The sequence below is a fragment of the Salvelinus fontinalis genome, chromosome 4 (genome assembly GCF_029448725.1).
Source record: "Salvelinus fontinalis isolate EN_2023a chromosome 4, ASM2944872v1, whole genome shotgun sequence".
NCBI classification, from domain to species: Eukaryota; Metazoa; Chordata; class Actinopteri; order Salmoniformes; family Salmonidae; genus Salvelinus; species Salvelinus fontinalis.
Genome location: NC_074668.1, coordinates 43,684,403 through 43,706,363, shown reverse-complemented (window position 1 = coordinate 43,706,363; position 21,961 = coordinate 43,684,403). Strand labels below are relative to the sequence as shown.

Sequence of the window (21,961 nt, the reverse complement as noted above, 5' to 3'; positions counted from 1 at the left end):
GCTCGGCCATGGAAACCCTTTTCATTAAGCTGCCGACAAACAGTTATTTTGCTGACGTTGCTTCCAGAGGCAGTTTGGAACTTGTTAGTGAGTGTTGCAACCGAGGACAGACAATTTTTACACGCTATACACTTCAGCACTCTGCCGGCCCGTTCTGTGAGCTTGTGTGGCCTACCACTTCACAGCTGAGCCATTGTTGCTCCTAGACGTTTCCACTTAACAATAACAGCACTTACAGTTCACCGGGACAGCTCTAGCAGGGCAGAAATTTGACTAAGTGGCTTGTTGGAGAGGTGACATCCTATGACGGTGCTACGTTGAAAGTCACTGACATTTCCAGGACGGGCCATTCTACTGCCAATGTTTGTCTTTGGTGATTTCATGGCTGTGTGCCACACCAATGGGTGTGGCTGAAATAGCCGAATCCACTAATTTGAAGGGGTGTCCACATACTTTTGTATCTCTAGCTTAAACTGACAGATTTTTATGGGGGTTGTTTTGTTATGCTAATTCGATTTACACGGGGGGCAAGGATGTCAACTCTAGGGGTTTTAAAGGATTGCTGTAGACACCTGTAAGTGCGACTGGGGGAGAAGTGTAGTTTGTCAATTTGAGGCACACAGCTCATGCGTCTGCAAAACTGTTACAGTACCTGTAAGTGACTTTTTTACTTGAAAGATTCTTTCTCGCTGATGTGAAAGATAAGGGGCACATATCAGCATATGTTTTAGAAAACTGTTTCGCAAGCGATGAGCATTGACGTTTCTAAACGTTAAAACCCCGGAGTCGGAATATTAGTTCACATGCAGCCAGCCGTGGGCGACGCTAAGCGCTGAAAACCCTGCGGATAATAAGGGTTTTCGAGAGCTAGGACTTCGCTTGCGGTTTGCTGGCTTAGTAGCTTACTTGTGTAAAAACAATCAAAACTGACTGCATGCAAAAAAACTTAGACTTTATACAAAAGCAAAACAGCTTTGGAGATTTGGCTAATTAGGTCATTTAAATGTGAAAAACGGTTCAAATATTTGTCATGGGGCGAGGAGTTAAATACAGATGAAGGGAGTACGCTAATTCCGTTGAAATCAAAACCTGCAAACACACTGGGTTCCCAGGATAAGGGGCAGGTTTCTAGGAAGGCCTAGCTGGCCAACCAGTTATCACTAGTAGCCAGAAACAGCAGAACAACAGCAATGTCCTGTTAGTGGTTAGAGCGTTGGACTTGTAACCGAAAGGTTGCAAGATCGAATCCCTGAGCTCTCAATGTAAATATCTGTCCTTCTGCCCCTGAACAAGGCAGTTAATCCACTGTTCCTAGGCCGTCAATGAAAATAATACTTTTTTCTTAACTGACTTGCCTAGTTAAATAAAGGTATAAAAAAAATATCAGACCATACCAACACACTGTTAGACGGTCCCACAGTTTTAAGATACTGTACCTACAGTGTGTTTGGAAAAGTATTCAGGCCCCTTGGGTCTGAATACTTTTGTAAATAAGGCATTTCAGTTTTTTGGTATCAATTTTAGAATAAGGCTGTAACTTAACTAAATGTGGAAAAGGGGTCTGAATACTTTCCAAATGCACTGTAATTTGGACCTCTGTGGGTCTGCACTATACCTAACAATGGGAATATGTATTGATATTAGAGACACAGTAGGAAAAATAATTCTATGTTACAAAGGCACGGCAACATCTGCCTCCATCCCTTCCCCCTCCAAGGGAAGAAAATGACTATCAGCATGTGAGACTAACAATAGCCGAGGGATGTAGGACATTTTTAACAGAAACCAGTTGTTTCGAGATGGATGGAAGAATAAAAACAGACATGGACAGAAGAAGGGGGGATAATGATCAATCAGAACAGAAATTATGAAAATGTTTGACCATAGCAGGTGTTGTTATTAAGGGAGGTTTCACACCAAGTGACTAGTGGACACGGGTACACTGGCAAGGACACAGGTTTCAGACATGCTCTTCTGATGTAAGGTGGACAGTGTGATAGACATGGTCTATAGCAGGGTTCCCCAACTGTCGGCCTGCAGGCCAAATTCGTCCCACGGGTGATTTTATTTGGCCCCCCCAAGTAAAAATACAAATAAAATGATTTTAGAAGTTTGTGGTTGGATATAAAAGACGGTAAAGTCACCAAGAAATCAGCTCAGGGATTTTGATTCAGGAAATCTGTTCCCAAGTATTCCCAAGCATAAATATAGACACACACAGTGCCTTCAGAAAGTATTCATACCCTTCACTTATTCCACATTTTGTTCTATTACAGCCTAAAAATTGATGAATTTTTTTATTTTTCCTCTCCCATCTACACACAATAGCTCATAATGACAAAGTGAAAACATGTTTTTAGAAAATGTTGCTAATTTATTGAAAATGAAATACAGAAACATTTAATTTACATAAGTATGCACACCCCTGAGTCAATACTTTGTAGAAGCACCTTTGGCAGCGATTACAGCTGTCTTTCTGGGTAAGTCTCTAAGAGCTTTCCACACCTGGATTGTGCAACATTAGTATTATTATTTTCAAAACTCTTCAAGCTCTGTCAAATTAGTTGTTGATCATTGCTAGACAACCATTTTCAGATCTTGCCATAGATTTTCAAGTGGATTTAGGTAAAAATTGTAACTCGGCCACTCAGGAACATTCACTTCAATCTTCTTGCTAAGCAACTCCAGTGTAGATTTGGCCTGTTTTAGGTTATTGTCCAGCTTAAAGGTGAATTAATCTCCCAGTGTCTGCTGGAAAGCAGACTGAACAAGGTTTTCCTCTAGGATTTTGCCTGTGCTTAGCTCCATTCCATTTCTTTTTTATCCTGAAAACCTCCTCAGTCCTTAATGATTACAAGAATACCCATAACATGATGCAGCCACCATTATGCTCGATATGGAATATGGAGAGTGGTATTCAGTAATGTGTTCTATTGGATTTGCACCAAACAAAACGTTGTATTCAGGGGGAAAAGTGAATTGTTTGAATTACTTTAATGCCTTGTTGCAAACAGGATGCATGTTTTGGAATATTTTTATTCTGTACAGGCTTCCATCATTTCACTCTGTCAATTAGGTTAGTATTGTGGAGTAACTACAATGCTGTTGATCCATCCTCAGTTTTCTCCTATCACAGCCATTGGGCTCATGTTGAAATCCCTGAGTGGTTTCCTTCCTCTCCGGCAACCGAGTTATGAAGAACGCCTGCATCTTTGTAGTGACTGGGTGTATTGATACATCATCCAAAGTGAAATGAATAACTTCACCCTGCTCAAAGGGATATTCAATGACTGCTTTTTTAAATGTATACTCATTTACCTTCTTTGCGAGACATTGTAAAACTTCCTTGGTCGTTGTGGTTGAATCTGTGTTTAAAAAGATAATTGTATGTGTGGGGTACAGAGATGAGAGTCATTCAAAAATCATGTTAAACACTATTATTGCACACAGAGTGAGCCGAGAGGGGGGCGACCTGGGGCTTTAAAACAATATATATTTAATAATGCATTGCATGCATCATCATCGCTTTTGCATGCTGGCATAGAGTGGTAGAGTACAGGCATTTGCAGAAGTTGCACACATGGGGATTATTTTTTTTAAGCCAAGGGTCCGGAAATTTTTGGGGGCCTTTTTATAAACGCATTTCATGCAATTTTAAATCTTTTTAGATGTATGGAGACTTTAGAAGAATCTTTTTTATTACTCACAAAATTATCGAAATGATAACACTGACAAACTGAGAATCTGAGATCAATAAAAACGACCATGTTTTGAATCCATCAATAGCCTATGCTTAGGTGTGTGGAGACACACATATCGTATAATATGAGGAGGAAATTATAGTCCCAATGATTATAGTCCCAATGACTCGCCAGCGATTGCTGATGCGCTCGTGCCAAAAAGCCTATCTCTCTCGTTTTACTGTTCGCTCAACAGGCCTATTTTGAAGTTGAGAACATATTTGGTAGTCTACAGACAGATTAGTCTTCTCTTTTCAGCATAATCTATTTGCGTCCCAACAATTTCTTTTCCCATAATTGTATTTGAAATATTGCAAAAGGTCTGTTTTGTCCGCATGCTGTTCACTGCCAGATTTGCCACATGTTCCAGACTGTAGGCATGCCTTGATTGGGCTAAAAATAATCCACAGCTACTGTAGGCTATATATTTTAAAAAGCTATCGATCCTCTGTAACTCAATTATAGGCCTACTCCTGGTCTTTCTTTCTGAACAGGCATCTGTAACTTTGGCAAATGTATTTCAATTTATCAGGGGTGCTGTGGCACCTCCAGCACCCTTCTCGCGGCTGTGATTCTATAAGGAAATCAATTAAGTGCAACGCTGGAGAAATGAGAGTTGGCTCATGTCTATCAGAGCAGAAAGAAGGAGAAAGTGAATGTCATTCTAGTTCTGTGAGAGATACAGGATCTTCTCTCTCTCTCACCACAGCAATGGCATGTGTTGGTCTATAGTCAACAATGTGTGCAAACCATAAACCCGGGCCGGCCCAACAATCAATTCTTAGAATATCAGGCACGTTTTCACTTTACGTTTTTCAAGGGTCAGGAAAATACAGAGGAGGCCACTTGAATTAACTCCGATTTTATTTGAATTGTTACATTGCAAACAGTGAAAATAATGTTTCATGCCATGAGAGGTATAGGATCCTAGCAAATGGGTCCTGGGATGAAACAGTCCAATATTGAGAGGTGCCGGATCCTGTTCTGGCAGGATCCGGCACAAATTAAGCGCTGGCGTAGGCCATACAGTGACAAAAAAATCTCAATTGAATCCATTTTAAATTCAGGCTGTAACACAACAACAACAAAAAGTCAAGGGGAATGAATACTTTCAAACGGCACGGTATGTTATCGTATGCCAATGTAATAAATGTTTGAAATGATTATGTTTTGTGAACTACTATATCTGTTTGGGCTTCTTGCGGAAATGATTTGTTATTATCTTGACCATCCTCTCAAGAAAAAAATGACCAATGACTGAATACAGTTTGGGACCTCTTGTCTATAGACTAGCTCACGGATGTGAAACTCTGGTCCTGGGAGTCCCAGGGAGTACAAGCTTTTGCTCCAGCCCAGCTCGAAAACACATGGTTAAACTAATTGAGGTCTATATTGAAAACCATGATATATTGGTTCACTGGTCCACTTCTTTCTAGTCAGTGGATAATGCATAAGGAGAAAGAAGTCCTGTCACTAGTAACTAGTCATTCATATAGGAGAGAGTAGGGTAAGTTATGCCATTTATTACCTTCAGCATCTTGTTGTTTAGGGAAATATAGTATTCTTTCTAACAAAGATATCGACATATATTTCAGGGTGTTGTGTATCCCTGGAAATAATCTGAATTCGTGTAAACATTACAGTTTTGAAAACATAGCTTGGGTATGGGTTAGTTGATTCGCGGGACAGGCTAAGTTAAGCCACTTACACATTTCTGTATTTAATTAAATATTAATACTACCTTTTTAAAACCATGTCTATCTTTCTTTCCCAAAGACAATTCATCACAATCACAATAGTTTTTGTGTGTTTTAATCATTTTAAGCACTCCCTTACTGACCTTTGCCCTTTGGCCTCTGACAGTGCACCCTGATCCCCCGGTGGCCCTGAACTGGACGCTGTTGAACGTCAGCCGGTCGGGCCTGAACTATGACATCATGGCGAGCTGGGAACCCCCGCCTTCGGCTGACGTATCCGTTGGATGGTTGACACTGGTGTACGAACTCCAGTTCAGGAGGAGGAACAGCTCACACTGGAAAGTGGTGAGTCACACATAGACACACTCACACACACACCCTGACTGCACTTCCGGCCTATTGCCCAGCGGCCTCTGCAGTTTTGAGTGCTAGACCACACTGAAACTCTGTCGACACCATGACAAGAAGAGAGATCCTGTTGTTGACTGCCTCAATCAACGACAGAGCCAAGTTTGTGTTGGTGGCATAGACGAGTGTTTATGGAATAAAACGTCATTTAATGTATAAGAGGGAGACGTAAACCTTTTATTTTAACATTTCGTAGCTTTCGATCGTATTCCTCTCTTACAAATGTTTTTTGCCTCTGTCTCCCGCTCTCTCTCAGTTGGAGCATGAGTTTGGCACTCAGAAGTCAATCTACGGCCTTAGTACAGGAGAGGAGTATGAGGTGCGCGTGCACTGCTCAATGAGGGCCTTCAATAACTTTGGGGAGTTCAGTGATGCCATCTTTGTCCATGTGTCAGAGATTCCCAGTAAAGGTGAGAGGTCAGGGTCAGGGCGGCACGGGTTGGGGTAGAGAGGAGGGACAGTGTTGTTTACACAAAGAACAAACATGGCAGCCATCTTGCGCAAGGAACACACTTATCCGGGATATGGTAGGATTACCACATAATGCTAATAGTTAAATCATTGTTATTTATTGATTTGGTGATGATGATGATGATGATCCTGTTCTAGAGTCCACGTTCACTGTGATTCTGGTCCTGATCTTCGGTGCTGTGGGCGTGGCCATTTTCCTCATGCTCATCATCTTCTCTCAGCAGCAGAGGTGAGGACAAACAAACAAACACAAACGCACACACACTTCCGTCATCTTCATCTCCTCTCTCCCTCTTCCTCTCAGACTTATGGTGATTCTTCTGCCTCCTGTCCCTGCACCCAAAATCAAAGGGATTGACACAGAAATACTTAAGGTAAGACTAAAAACACTGTGTGCATGCATGTGTGTGTGCGCGTGCATTTTGTCTTGTGAGTAGGTTTGATCAAGTACACTATATATACAAAAGTATGTGGACACCCCTTCAAATTAGTGGATTCAGCTATTTCAGCCACACCTGTTGCTGACAGGTGTATAAAATGGAGCACACCGCCATGCAATCTCCATAGACAAACATTGGCAGTAGAATGGCCTTACTGAAGAGCTCAGTGACTTTCAACAAGGCACCGTCATAGGTCAGTTCGTCAAATTTCTGCCCTGCTAGAGCTGCCACAGTCAAGTGTATGTGCTGTTATTGTAAAGTGGAAACGTCTAGGAGAAACAACGGCTCAGCCGCGAATTGGTAGGCCACACAAGCTCACCGAATGGGACCGCCGATGGCTGAAGCGCATAGCGAGTAAAAATCGCCTGTCCTCAGTTGCAACACTCACTACCGAGTTCCAAACTGCCTCAGGAAGCAACGTCAGCACAAGAACTGTTTGTCGGGAGCTTCATGAAATGGGTTTCCATGCAGCCGTACACAAGCCTAAGATCACCATGCGCAATGCCAAGCGTCAACTGGAGTGGTGTAAAGCTTGCCACCATTGGACTCTGGAGCAGTGGAAACGCGTTCTCTGGAGTGATGAATCTGACGGACGAATCTGGGTTTGGCGGATGCCAGGAGAACGCTACCTGCCCCAATGCACAGTGCCAACTGTAAAGTTTGGGGGAGGAGGAATAATGATCTGTGGCTGTTTTTCATGGTTCGGCCTAGGCTCCTTAGTTCCAGTGAAGGGAAATCTTATCGCTACAGCATACAATGACATTGTAGACGATTCTGTGTTTTCAACTTTGTGGCAACAGTTTGGGAAGGCCCTTTCCTGTTTCAGCATGACAATGCCCCCGGGCACAAAGCCAGGTCCATACTGAAATGGTTTGTCAATTGGTGTGGAAGAACTTGATTGGCCTGCATAGAACCCTGACCTCAACCCCATCGAATACCTTTAGGATGAATTGGAACGCCGACTGCAAGCCAGGCCTAATCACCCAACATCAGTGCCCGACCTCACTAATGCTCTTGAGGCTGAATGGAAGCAAGTTCCAACATCTAGTGGAAAGCCTTCCCAGAAGAGTGGAGGCTGTTATAGCATCAAAGGTGGAGACCAACTCCATATTAACGCCCATGATTTTGTAATGAGATGTTCGACGAGCAGATGTCCACACACTTTTGGTCATGTAGTGTATTTAGTATGTGAAAATAAGTGTGTTATGGCTCAGACAGAGCGCAATACAGATTATTATTCATTTAAATCTCAGGCTCTTGTCTAAGTGTCCCTATGAACAGTAAATAACACATTGTAATATGCTGGGAATTGACATGATCAGGGCACGCTCAAAGAAATAGAATCTAGATTCTATTTCTATGGGCAAGCTACACTAATACTAATAAAAAATTAAAGCTCGGCAATGAAATGTGGTACAAGATGATTGAAACGCTTGCAGTACTTGAATTCAGATCTTAGACATGTAAGTACCTCTGTCTCAAACCCGTACCCTCCTCACAAACACTCTCTGCCTCTATCTCTCCCTCTGTCACATCCACGCCCTATCCAGAAGGGAAAGCTGAATGAGCTGAACTTCCTCCTGAGTGTTGGTGGCATGGGGAGTCTCCACCCCTTCCCCCCTGACCTGTACCAGGACGAGTCTTGGATGGAGTTCATCGAGCTGGACGCAGACGAGCCTGAGCCTGGGGAGAAGGAGGACAACCTGGGCTCGGACACACAGAGACTGCTGAGCCTGGGTCACAACAACCACCGCACAAACCATGGCTGCTCTCACACCCTCAGGTATGGATATGTTTGCAAAGCTACTGGTCATTTACCAAAGTTACCGGAATAATCGATGGTAATTTTGGTAATTTTTACTCTTTTTTTTGTATTCATACAGTATATACAGTAGTATTCATTTTGTATGTCTGTGTCATATTGTCCATGAGTTTCCAGTAGATGGACCATATGTTTCATGAGAAAATAGCCTAATTAATGAAAAAAGTGTCTAATCAACAATGGCATTATTTTCAATTAACTCTGCAACTCTATCAACTATTAACTCTTTTGACAACTGCCAACAGTCTGGCGCCAAAACATTTACAAAAAATATGACATATTGACATAGTAAAATAAATGAAAGTGTGTAAAAATATATATATATATATATATATATATATATATTTAATGCTGAAACCAGATTGCGAATTGAACCGGGTCCTTTTGGGTTTGCGTGCATAGATTTATTTTTTATGGACCTAATAATAAAGACGTATTTTAAAGGTAAAAATGTATTACCTTTTAATGTGGCATAAACCAGTCATAATGTTTTCATCTGTTTGTCAAACAAATCACTTCAAAAAGTAGGCTACCTGTGCAAAATAATTACAGTATCCATACAATGCACTGGATGCATATAATAGGCCAACATAAGTTGAATCAAAACAAGTTTAGACCCTAGTTCATGAGTTGTCCATAATTCATCAGATCATAATCAATGGCAATTGCAGAATGTCATTAGGTACACTTTTTGGTGTTTTGTAAACAATGTCTATTTTTGATCATCAAATGGGGCGAGTGTACATACAGTTTGGATGCTGGAATTACTTTGGAGTGGACAAACATGCACGGGTAGCCTATTTTCTGTAGTGATTTGGTTGACAATCAGATGACAACATGATGACTGGTTGTGTTCATTCCACATTAAAAGGTAATACATTTTTAGGCTTACATTAAAGCTGCAATATGTCACTTTTGGGGATGACCCTCCGAATTCACATAGAAATGTGTGTTATAGTTATGTCGTTCTCATTGAAAGCCAGTCTTAAGAAGCTGTAGATATATTCTATTTGCGCTATTCTATGCTTCCCATTCTTAAGTTTCATTTTTGCATTTTTTTACTTTCAGTTTTGTATACCAGGTTCAAACATCTGAAAATATAATATTGTTGGTTATGGAAAATATATTTCACAGCGGTTTAGATGGTGCAATGTTTCTTCACACTATTCTTGCTTGTTTTGTCAGATAAACTGAAATTAGGCGAACTATTAGATTTTTTTGCAACCAGGAAAGTTATGCATAGTGCATCTTTAATTGATGCATCTTGCTTACAAATTGACCTATTTTGTCGCCTGAAAAGCCGGGACAGCTGAAATGTGGCTGAAACTGTACCAGGAAAAACGGGATGCTCAATTTACTAGCCTAGGCTTCAATGTGTATTACCATGAAATTCAAACAGGCCTACCGGCAGCCAGTGATGTAGTGGTGAAAAAAAGGTGGTGGGTAATCTCTGATTGCCGGCTGAGGTGAAAAAGTGTAACGCTCCCTATACTTTCACTGCATTTTTCTGGAAAAAAGTAGGTAAATTGCATTTACTCATCACTAGGCCTACACCACTGCTGGTAGCCCACCCTCTTAGCCGAGGCAATTTTACACACATGAACACATACAGGACAGGTAGCTGACATTCAATGTAATAGTTGAATGAAAACATGTTTACGCACTATTTCGTGAGTTGTTCATAATTCATGAGTTGATTGCTTGGAGTCTTCACAGATTGTGTGACACAAAACACTATCTTTCTTTCCTGACACGAATTACATGTATTAGTGTTATTTGGCATTATTAAGCATTTAACAATTGACTTCGAACATTGAACATTAAACCCTGTACGAATCCTGGATCTTGGAGATCTCGGAAAATGCACTAAGTGTCACTATGCCTACGTAACATTGAATTATGTTTTGCCGTTAAAACAGTTCTCATGGGCACACAAATCCAAAATAATGTATGCTTCTAACCGAAAGAGTCAACTGTAGGCCTACTGTTATTAACGTATACTTGTTGGATAGATTGGATGCGCATTCGTGTCTAGCTGTAGGCTGCTGTACATTAGGAAAGTGTAGACTGGAGCCTCTTATGGAGGCATGAAGCAGCTCTTACAGTAGCGATGACAACTGGAATGGTAACTCTCTTTCCTCCTCTCTCTCTCTCTCTCTCTCTCTCTCTCGCTCTCTCGCTCTCTCTCAGCATCCCTGATATTGACTATGATCCAGAGCTGCCTGACCAGGAGACCCTAATGTTGATGGCTGCCCTCCTGTCCAGCCAACCTGAAAAAGTTGAACCCTGCCTGGGTAACCGGCGGAGCCACTCCAACCCCCCGGCCATAGAGGTGCTGGAGGTCCCATGCCCAAGGCTCCAAGCTCCAGGCTTAGCTCCAGAGGGAGGGGAGAGGCCCCTGGTCCAGACCCAGCTGGGAGGCCCTCATAGCTGGGTCAACATAAACTTCTATGCCCAGGTCAGCGATGTAATGCCCGCCGGAGGGGTGGTGCTCTCACCAGGCCAGCAGGTCAGAGCCCCGGAGGACACTCCAACAACAGAGGAGGATAAGAAGAAGATTGGGAAGATGGAAGGAGGAGAGGAGGAGGAGGAGGAGAGGAGAAATAAGAAGTTGCCGTCTCAGCTGCTGGTGGTGGATCCTGAGGCTGGGGGCTACACGATAGAGAGCAGTGGCCGGCAAATCAGTACCCCTGACCCCTCCTCACCCGGGGAGGTTTACTACGCCTTCCCCCCACCTTCCCCCTATCTCCTGCATACCACCCCCCTAGGGGACTACCAGTCCCCGTACATCCTTCCCAACTCCCCTGCTCAGTTCCTGCCCCCTGTTTTGGACTACACTGTGGTTCAAGATATTGACTCCCAGCATAGCCTTCTCCTCAACCCTCCTTCCCCCCAGAGGTCCCCCTCCTGCCCCCCACAACCCCCCTCCAAGCCCCTGCCCACAATGCCCATAGGGTACCTCACCCCGGACCTGTTAGGCAACCTCTTGCCTTAAAGAAAAAAACACCTCCCAGGAGGCCTTGGGGCGTAGAGGTCAGAGTTCACACGCCAGGAAGTCAGTAATCATACCAGAAAGACAGTCTTGTTCTACCTGAAACCAAATATGTTACTGGACAGACAGGCACGATGTTTGTTTGAGAGGGGGATGGAAGGGAAGCTGGGAAGAGAAACGTTTAGATGTTGTGTTTGGGTTTTATATAAGTGATACTGGAACTTGAGGAAAGAGTAAATTGGCCTTTCTGGTTTGACTTAGCTTAAAGAAAGACTTGTGTTGAACAAATCTTAGTGTGCTCTGTCTGACTAAGACCGAGACACCCAAAAACCCACTATCTGAAACCTTTAAATGCCCAGATTTCTAATGTAACGTTACACACAGATGAACGTATGCACCACATATACGCGGACAGACAAGCTCAGACATGATTCTAGTTGTATGTTATCTGACGCTTTAAGGTATCTATCCCTTGACTGATTAAGTACTATGTAAGCAATTTCCTTGCAGACACACCCAGTCCCACCTTAATGTTTCCTACTATGATCGGTTATAGAAATGTCAGAGAGAAGTGAGTACAGAAGCAAGCTCACATATGTCATATAACATATAGATGTTTAATACTGGAGCATATTGGCTTAAGTCTTAACTGTACTGTAGACGGATCAAGTAGCAGAATGTAATGGAGAATAACAAGCACATTCATACAATCACACACACACGCAGACATTTACATCATCGTTATCGCCTCATTAATTGACAGAGCACTTAAGTGTGCTGTTTGTCAAACTTACCGCCACAATCAGCGCAAAGTGACTATTGGTGACTATTGTTGTTCATTTAGCACTCGTTATTTTGCTATACCTTGCTTGCATTTTCATGCTTATATTTAGCTTTGAATTCTTGCGGCAGAGTCATCTAATCGCTACCAGACTGAGGTCACAGTATGGAACACAGCCATTAGACAACCTGTCTGCACTCAATGTGAAAACTCACTCTGATTACCATAGTAAATGGAGAACAAGGCAGGTCATAACAGCGAACATGTTTCACTTGTGTAATGAGACATTAACGAGCACAGACTAGAGTCTCACAATACAGGAAAGACTGCTTTTGTATGTTCTACTTACTTTGCCTTCATTTTAACTGCAGGGACAAGAACTGAAAATGTGCAGAGGTACTTAGAATGTCTTTCTCTCTGTGTTTCTACTGTTCTCAATGTAGTTGCAATGCCAGCGTTAATGTGCTGTCGCTTGCGCTTTATGATAGTGGAATGAGCCTCTTTTGACGTAGTGAAACGTACTTAGACACTCAGGGTTTTCTATATGCACCCAACTTTGCAAACACACACACACACGCAAGCACATCCATACACACCATTTCAAAACGTGGAAAAGACAGTATCCACTTTGCTTTTGAGCTGACGTATACACACGCACACACATTGTTGTAAAAAAAAAAAACTGGTGGTGATTTGGAAATGTACTAGTTTGTGTATCTGATCTGCATTAGTGATTGACAAGACGCTCCGTAGATACAGTAGATTATACTTGTATCATCAGAAGAAAGATCATCTTCATCCCGGAGAGAAACCGTCAGATCCAGTGGTTGCGTGAGGAGCTAGAGTATGTGTTTGGTGTTGGACATTGTACGGTATAGTCATAATTGTTCGTAGGCAATGAACGCTTTAAAGGTGGATGTGAACCTTTTCAGGACCATCATTATTGGAGAGTCTTGTCTCTGTGTATGACTGTGGTCATTCTGTCAGATCCATTCAGCGTATACACTCTTAGAAAAAAGGGTTCTTCGGCTGTCCCCATAGGAAAACCCTTTGGTTTCAGGTAGAACCCTCTGTGGAAAGGGTTCTGCTTGTTTTTTTACCTTTATTTAACTAGGCAAGTCAGTTAAGAACACATTCTTATTTACAATGACGGCCTACCCCGGTTAAACCCGGACGACGCTGGGCCAACTGTGCGCCGCCCTACGGGACTCCCAATCACGGACGGATGTGATGCAGCCTGGATTCAAACCAGGGACTGCAGTGACGCCTCTTGCACTGAGATGTAGTGCCTTAGACCGCTGCGCCACCCGGGAGCCGCTGCGCCACCTTGGAACCAAAAGGTTTCTACCTAGAAGCAAAAATGGTTCTTCAAAGGATTCTTCTATGGGGACAGCAGAAGAACACTTGTAGGTTCTAGATAACACCTTTTTTTCTAAGACTGTACAAACTGCATCACAAGGACTGAAAGCCTATCTGTAAGTGCAGAATATCTGTTACTATTTTGTGGTGTTCACTACAGGAGCTCTTGACCATTACGATTCGTAAATATGAAACATTTATTATGCCGGCACATTAACAATGTTCAGTTCAGAGTTCAATATGGACAATATCAATTTTCAGTTGTCAATCCAACAATTCATGAATGATGATAAGTGTTTTTAAACAGATAATATCACGACACAGCCTGTTCAAGTGTGCCATTCTCTGGCATGCTTATTCTCTCTCGCTCGCTCTGCTTCATTGAGAAATGATTAAGTGAACTGCTGCTGCCGCCATCGCTGATGAGACCAGCATGTAAACATTGAAACAGAAATCTACAAGTGCCGTAACAACTGTGTGTGTTGTATTTTGTTTTGTTACTAATCAGAAATGTTGCTGCTAGGTACGTTTCACCGCCTGCATTCAGCCTTACCACGGGCGTATACAGGAGGGCGCAACTTCACAGAAGGTTGAGATCGAAATGCGTTGTCTTCAACAGACATCATTCTATGTTGTGTAGTAGAATATGAAAAAGTGTCAGCTCTATACATTGCCTTTCTATCTGCAACATTCTAAAACTTTGCAAACAACTGAATAAGCCAGAGGTGCCTCTGTGTATATACAGTATAACCTGTTTGGCGTGCAAGCCCGACCTCGGACCGAAAATGACACCCCTGCAGAGCGCGAAATTCAAAATCTATTTTTTAAAAATATTTAACTTTTACACATTAACAAGTCCAATACAGCATTTGAAAGATAAACATCTTGTCAATCCAGCCAACATGTCCGATTTTTTAAATGTTTTACAGAGAAAACACCACATATATTTGTTAGCTCACCACCAAATACAAAAGTGGACAGACACGTATGAATTATGATTATGAAGTATGAATTATGATTGAAGTAGCATGCACAACCAACCGAAATAAACTAAAACCAACCTAAAGAGCCCAGAAAAAACGACCTCAGATTACAGTCATATAACATGTTACACAATAAATCTATGTTTTGTTCATAAAAAGTGCATATTTTAGCTATAAATCAGTTTTACATTGATGCTACCCAAAAATGCTAATACATAGCTACAGTCTGAATCCAGCCGGGAGTAGCCAGAGAAAATACATACACCAACGTCGGCTACTAATTACACCTCATAAAACATTTCAGAAAAACATATGGTGGATAACTAATGAAAGACAGATATCTTGTGAATACAGACAACATTTCCGATTTTTGAAGTGTTTTACAGCGAAAACACAATATATCGTTACATTAGCTAACATCATAAGCTAGCATAAGGCAGCATTGATTCTAGTCAAGCGCTAGCCTAGCATAGTTAGCAGAGTTAGCATTCAACAGTTCGACATTTTTATGAAAAAGCATCCCAAATTGGGTCTTATCTTTCTTGGTACTCCATCAGAATGTTGTAACGGGGTCCAATGTCCAGTAGAGTCTTTAGTTGGGTTCCAGAACGAATGATTTCCCTCTTTGGTTAGCTAGCACGGTAGCATTGCTGCGCCAGAAAGCGTTTCTTCAAAAAATTCTTCCGTCGTTTCACATCTAAAGTCCAGAATAAATTGCAATAATATAATTAAAGTATATTGAAAAAACATACTTTAGGATGATTTTGTGACATGTAGCAAATAATATCGTAGTCAGGCATCATATTCAACGTTATCTACCTTGTTCCAGAAGCCGAGATCAAATTATCCTTCGCGCCCGGATTTTTATTTTAACTGCGCAGGTCTCACAAGAAGTTCTGTTATTCAGTCCAGGGACGAGATATTCGACTCCTTTCAATTCTCACTTCCGCATTACATCCAGATGAAGGCGTATGACGTGTTTCTACGGTCCTAAGTGTAATGACCTTTTATAGACAAGGTCTTAAAGAGACACATCGCATTTTGGGAAACTCAATTCGGCTGGGAAAATGGCTGTAAAAATATTTCTGTTCGACTTAGAGAAACAATTCAAACCTTTTTAGAAACTACAGACTGTTATCTATCCAACAGTAGTAAATATATGCATATTGGAAAATAAAAAGTTTCTTAGGAGGCCGTTTGAAAATGTGCACACATTTTCCAGTTTTTTCAATATTCAGCGTGCAGCCATAACAGGATAAGGAAAGAGATATCAGAATATTTAAATAATTAAGTACTCGTATGACATTTGTGACAGGCCGGCTCAAACCAGTCTTATGTAGCAACATTTGAAATTGTCTCAGCTAACATTAGGCTATAACTAGCCAAGAAAATGGCTCTGAGATACGAAATAATAAGACCATCCACATAACGTTAGCTAGCGAGCGAGCCAGCCAGCTAACGTTAGCTAGCTAACAGCACACTTTAACTTGAAATAAAACCACTTTCCTTTTTTTGTTGAAAACTCTGTTTATTCAGTTTTACACACACAAGACAACACAAAGCAATATAAATAATATACTCAACTAGAAAAAAATACAAATAATACAATTTTAAAAAATAGCTTTAAAGATACCATACTTTAGACAAGTTAAACACACCAGGTAGAAGGCTACAAAGGTTAAAGGGCAATCTATAGTACAGGGACAGAGCAAACACCTCACCATTGTTCCTGTAAACAGTCAAGGGATAGGGGTGGAGAAATGCAACCACTCACAGACCGTCATGGCCACAGACCGACCATCCACTGAACCAAAAATAAAAGGTTTACAATGCTTTAAAATAAATGAATAATAATAATTTTATGTAAGCGTCAACAAATGTTTAAGAAATGCTCATCCAACCCTTAAGTCACAGGGGGGTCAAATACAGACTTATTTTTGTTTTAAAATTAATGCCATCAGAGGATGGACTGTTTAAAGTATGACCGGAATGGAGCCCAAGCCTCATAAAACAGTTTGGGGTTCCCACGTGTATTGAATTAAAACATTTCTAGATAAAACCACTTTCTGTCAAAATAGAAACGTGTAATATCTGAAAATGTAGCTAGCTAGACTATCTTACCTGTATACATCATGATTCATGGATAGGCCCATCTCCTGTCGAATGCCATAGTTGCCCTTAGTTTGAAGATGTAATCCAGAGACAGGTCGTTTCTCCAGCTCCTTAGCTATCATACTCGAATTCCACTCATTTCAAAACTCGGTCCTCCAGAAAGTGGAGAGCAACAGTTATGCAGTTTTACTAATCGATACATTAAAATAAAAGCCGTGTTAGACAGGATTACCTAGACATACTGACCAGCTCAAATAGACAGAAGCGTGCTATATGGCAGACCAATCCAAACTCATCTCTCGGCATGTCCATCCCACTCATTATCTCAGCCAATCATGGCTAGCGAGAAGGTTGCTGACTTTTTCTGTGGCTAAACCAACTAGGCTCGTAATTTAACAATTTATTTGTATTTACAGATGGCATACAAGTTTGTTATTAAGGCATATGAAAGTTCATACTGTATTTCAGCCCCCCAAAATTATTTTTGATTCAAAAAATGGCTCTCGAATGAAGTAGTGACCTGTGACATACGCCTAGTTTCCTGAAACGGGTCACATTTATGGATGTTTGAAGGTTACAGATATAGGAAGAGAGAACGGAGAACAACTCTATTCAAGCTTACGAGACATCTGTTTACCATTTGTGCAGTGGTGGAAAAAGTACAACATGATCATACTTGAGTAAAAGTAAAGATACCTTAAAAGAAAATTACTCAAGTGAAAGTCACCCACTAAAATATTACTTGAGTAGACGTCTAAAGGTATCTGGTTTAAATGTACTTAAGTACAGTGGTGGAAAAAGTTCTCAATTGTCATACATGAGTAAAAGTACAAAGTAAAAGTAAATGCTATACATGAAATTCCTTATATTAAGCAAACCAGATGGCACAATTTTCTTATTTTTTAAAAATTGTAATTACGGACAGCCAGGGGCACACTCCAACACTGACATAATTTACAAATGCAGTATTGGTGTCTAATTATTCCACCAGATCATCAGGCAGTAGGGATGACAATGTTTTATATTGATAGGTGCGTAAATTGGACCATATTGCTCTCCTGCTAAGCATTCGACATGAAACGAGTACTTTTGCGTATCAGGGAACATGTGTGGGAGAAAAAGTAAATGCACTATATGAACAAAGGTATGTGGGCACCTGTCATATATCCATATTTTGTTTCTCCCTGTCCATATGTTGTATTTCAGACTAAATCAAGTATCTGAATTATCTATCATGAATGCATAGCAGAATCGGTTTTTACATTGTAAACTCAGCAAAAAAAGAAATGTCTCCTCACTGTCAACTGCGTTTATTTTCAGCAAACTTAACATGTGTAAATATTTGTATGACCATAACAAGATTCAACAACTGAGACATAAACTGAACTAGTTCCACAGACATGTGACTAACAGAAATGGAATAATGTGTCCCTGAACAAAGGGGGGATCAAAATTAAAAGTAACAGTCAGTATCTAGTGTGGCCACCAGCTGCATTAAGTACTGCAGTGCATCTCCTCCTCATGGACTGCACCAGATTTGCCAGTTCTTGCTGTGAGGTGTTACCCCCCTCTTCCACCAAGGCACCTGCAAGTTCCCGGACATTTCTGGGGGGAATGGCCCTAGCCTTCACCCTCCGATCCAACAGGTCCCAGACGTGCTCAATGGGATTGAGAACCGGGCTCTTCGCTGGCCATGGCAGAACACTGACATTCCTGTCTTGCAGGAAATCACACACAGGACAAGCAGTATGGCTGGTGGCATTGTCATGCTGGAGGGTCATGTCAGGAAGGGTACCACATAAGGGAGGAGGATGTCTTCCCTGTAATGCACAGCATTGAGATTGCCTGCAATGACAACAAGCTCAGTCCGATGATGCTGTTACACACCGCCCCAGACCATGACACACCCGCCACCTCCAAATCGGTCCCGCTCCAGAGTACAGGCCTCGGTGTAACGCTCATTCCTTCGGCGATAAACGCGAATCGGACCATCACCCCTGGTGAGACAAAACCGCGACTCATCAGTGAAGAGCACTTTTTGCCAGTCCTGTCTGGTCCAGCGACGGTGGGTTGGTGGCCATAGGCGACCTTGTTGCCGGTGATGTCTGGTGAGGACCTGCCTTATAACAGGCCTACAAGCCCTCAGTCCAGCCTCTCTCAGCCTATTGCACACAGTCTGAGCACTGATGGAGGGATTGTGCATTTCTGGTGTAACTCGTGCAGTTGTTGTTGCCATCCTGTACCTGTCCCGCAGGTGTGATGTTCGGATGTACCGATCCTGTGCAGGTGTTGTTACACGTGGTCTGCCACTGCGAGGACGATCAGCTGTCCGTCCAGTCTCCCTGTAGCGCTGTCTTAGGCATCTCACAGTACAGACATAGCAATTTATTGCCCTGGCCACATCTGCAGTCCTCATGCCTCCTTGCAGCATGCCTAAGGCATGTTCACACAGATGAGCAGGGACCCTGGGCATCTTTCTTTTGGTGTTTTTTAGAGTCAGTAGAAAGGCCTCTTTTTAGTGTCCTAAGTTTTCATAACTGTGACCTTAATTGCCTACCGTCTGTAAGCTGTTAGTGTCTTAACGACCGTTCCACAGGTGCATGTTCATTAATTGTTTATGGCTCAATGAACAAGCATGGGAAACAGTGTTTAAACCCTTTACAATGAAGATATGTGAAGTTATTTAGATTTTTACGAATTATCTTTGAAAGACAGGGTCCTGAAAAGGGGACCTTTCTTTTTTTGCTGAGTTTATAAGAATTGGACAGGGAGAAACCTGTAAGAAACATTCATACAGAGTATTTTGTATATGGTCATACAGTATAGATACAGTAGTCCAAGTATTATTTCAAGACATAAGCCAATATCTTGCTGTAACTAAACTCTGTGTTGTCTTTTGCTTTTCTACAATCCCATGTCATCTGTGTCAAAAACATCTTAACATTTTCATATGTTGACATTAAAAGAGAGACGAGGAAGGGGGGCTATAGTGGCTTTTAAATCATTACGCGGTTTCTTAAAATGGTAGCAAACAGAATGAAACGGGGAGGGATTTACCTCAATTTGTCCATTGTAAACTCTAGTTTTAGTTGCAAAACGTTCGGCTGGCTCAGGTTTTGTTTGTTTGCTTGATGTTGATTGGCTAGTGATGATATTGGCTATACAGCCTGCTTGACATCATTCGACAGGATCTGGTTCAAGGGGCTTGATGTTCGACGGGTTTCTCATGCTTAAGTTGGTGTGTTCTGAAATGTTTTCCTCTTTTGTTTAATGTTCAATATCTTTCAAAAAGGTACACAATAAATATATATATTATCTTTGTCAGTTTCGTATTTGTACATTGTCATTTCTCACAATACCTACAATATGTGAACAACATGGAGAAATGTCTGTTTAGATACAAAGATGTATGGCCTGAATGTATGGACCAATAAACCTTCTGATGCAGAATGAAGTAGGAGCATAATTTAACTTAGCGAAGGCCTGAATGTATTGACCAATAAACCTTCTGATGCAGAATGAAGTAGGAGCATAATTTAACTTAGCTAAGGCCTGAATGTATTGACCAATAAACCTTCTGATGCAGAATGAAATAATATAATATTTTGCACTTTAGGTAATTCCGGATGATTTCTCAATGTACTGTGACGGTGCAAGGAGTAAAGAGAGAGAGAGTGTGTGAGTGTATATATACTTATGAGAGTGTGTGCATTTGTCCATGCATCTGTGTGTGTCTCTCTCCGTGACTAAGTGGACCAGGAAGCGTCCTGGAAGCAGCCCTGTGTCGTGGAGAAGGCAGATCGGCCAATTAGACAAAGCCTGTGTACTCTGCTGCACAATGTGGGGTTGATTCGATCAGAGAGCCAGCCACTCACAGCTCTGCGTCTCTGGACATTGCAGGTAATTACCCATAAGTCACTACTCCCCCTGTATTGGATCTTCAGGCCAATTACGCCCACGCTAGGTGCCCACCCTGCCCTCGTTTATTGCTTCTGCTTGCTTGTTCCACTTTTTTAGAGGAGCATTCTCAATTGTTATTCAGCTCCATTAAAGGGATGAGTTGCTGTAGCGATGGTTCTGGAGGCTGGAAGATGCTTTTTATAGGTGGAAAAGGATGCCTTGACTCCATTACGTAAGCCCTTAAGTATATGTGCTGTGAACAGGCCAAACTTAGGACTCAGAGGTAAGGCACTGATCGTTGTGATGAGGAAAGAAAGAGAAGAAACACTGGTCACATTTATTGGTTTATTTTTTCCCAAAGCACAAGCTATTCTTTCTGGGGTCCACACAAAAACATAAAACACTATAAGTAACAAAACACTGATACACTGATAGAAAAGTACAGTCACGCACATTTTAAATACGATATACAAACAATACAATACAATACAACAAGAATAATGTGTGATAGTGTGTTTGTGTGTGGGTCATTTCAATTTTGCCCTTTGTTTCTGAAAACTTGTTGCAAATGACAGTCACCCATGATTCACCAAATTATATTTTGAAAGGGGAAGCAAAGTACTTTAAGCATATGTTTCGTTTCAGTCTTCTCCATCTCCTCTAACCGAAGCTAATTGTATGGATTTTCTTTCTATTAATAATGTAAAATGAACAGCCATACAGAAAGACTCATGTGAAGGCGAAATTACAGAGGAGGAACTTCTTGATGCAATTAAAGCCTTTAAATCCGGGAAAACTCCAGGGCTGGATGGCGTACGAGTTGAGATATACCAAACCTTTTTGAAATACTCAGATGACCATTATTAGCATGTTTTAACCACTCCTATATAAATGGTAGATTATCAGACACTCAACAAGAAGGTCTGATTTCATTATTACTGAAACAGGTGTTGTTACACTTCTGTGTTGTGATGCAAAAAAATCTAGCAAAATGTATAGCGCATAGAATTAAAAAGGTATTGTCGGACATTATTAATTCTAATCAGACAGGTTTTTTACATGCACGATACATTGGAGATAATGTAAGGCAAGTACTGGAAACAATAGAACACTATGACAAATCTGTGAAACAAGGCCTGCTATTCATAACTGACTTAGAAAAGGATTTTGATAAAGTACGCCTGGAGTTTATATATAAATGTCTGGAACAGTTCAATTTCGGAGAATCTCTTCTAAAATGGGTTAAAATCATGTAT

The 21,961-nt window shown here is 41.4% G+C and overlaps 1 protein-coding gene across 1 annotated transcript in view; it reads left to right on the top strand.

Moving 5' to 3' along the window:
* Window positions 1-20,133, top strand: part of ghra (growth hormone receptor a) — an 80,247-nt gene extending 60,114 nt beyond the window's left edge. Inside the window, exons 5-10 of the mRNA XM_055920288.1 lie at window positions 5,604-5,782; window positions 6,102-6,255; window positions 6,455-6,545; window positions 6,621-6,690; window positions 8,307-8,539; window positions 10,769-20,133. Coding sequence (XP_055776263.1) covers window positions 5,604-5,782; window positions 6,102-6,255; window positions 6,455-6,545; window positions 6,621-6,690; window positions 8,307-8,539; window positions 10,769-11,573 — 1,532 coding nt within the window. The 3' untranslated portion in view covers window positions 11,574-20,133. The remainder of the gene's footprint in view (window positions 1-5,603; window positions 5,783-6,101; window positions 6,256-6,454; window positions 6,546-6,620; window positions 6,691-8,306; window positions 8,540-10,768) is intronic.
* The last annotated feature ends 1,828 nt before the right edge of the window (window positions 20,134-21,961 follow it).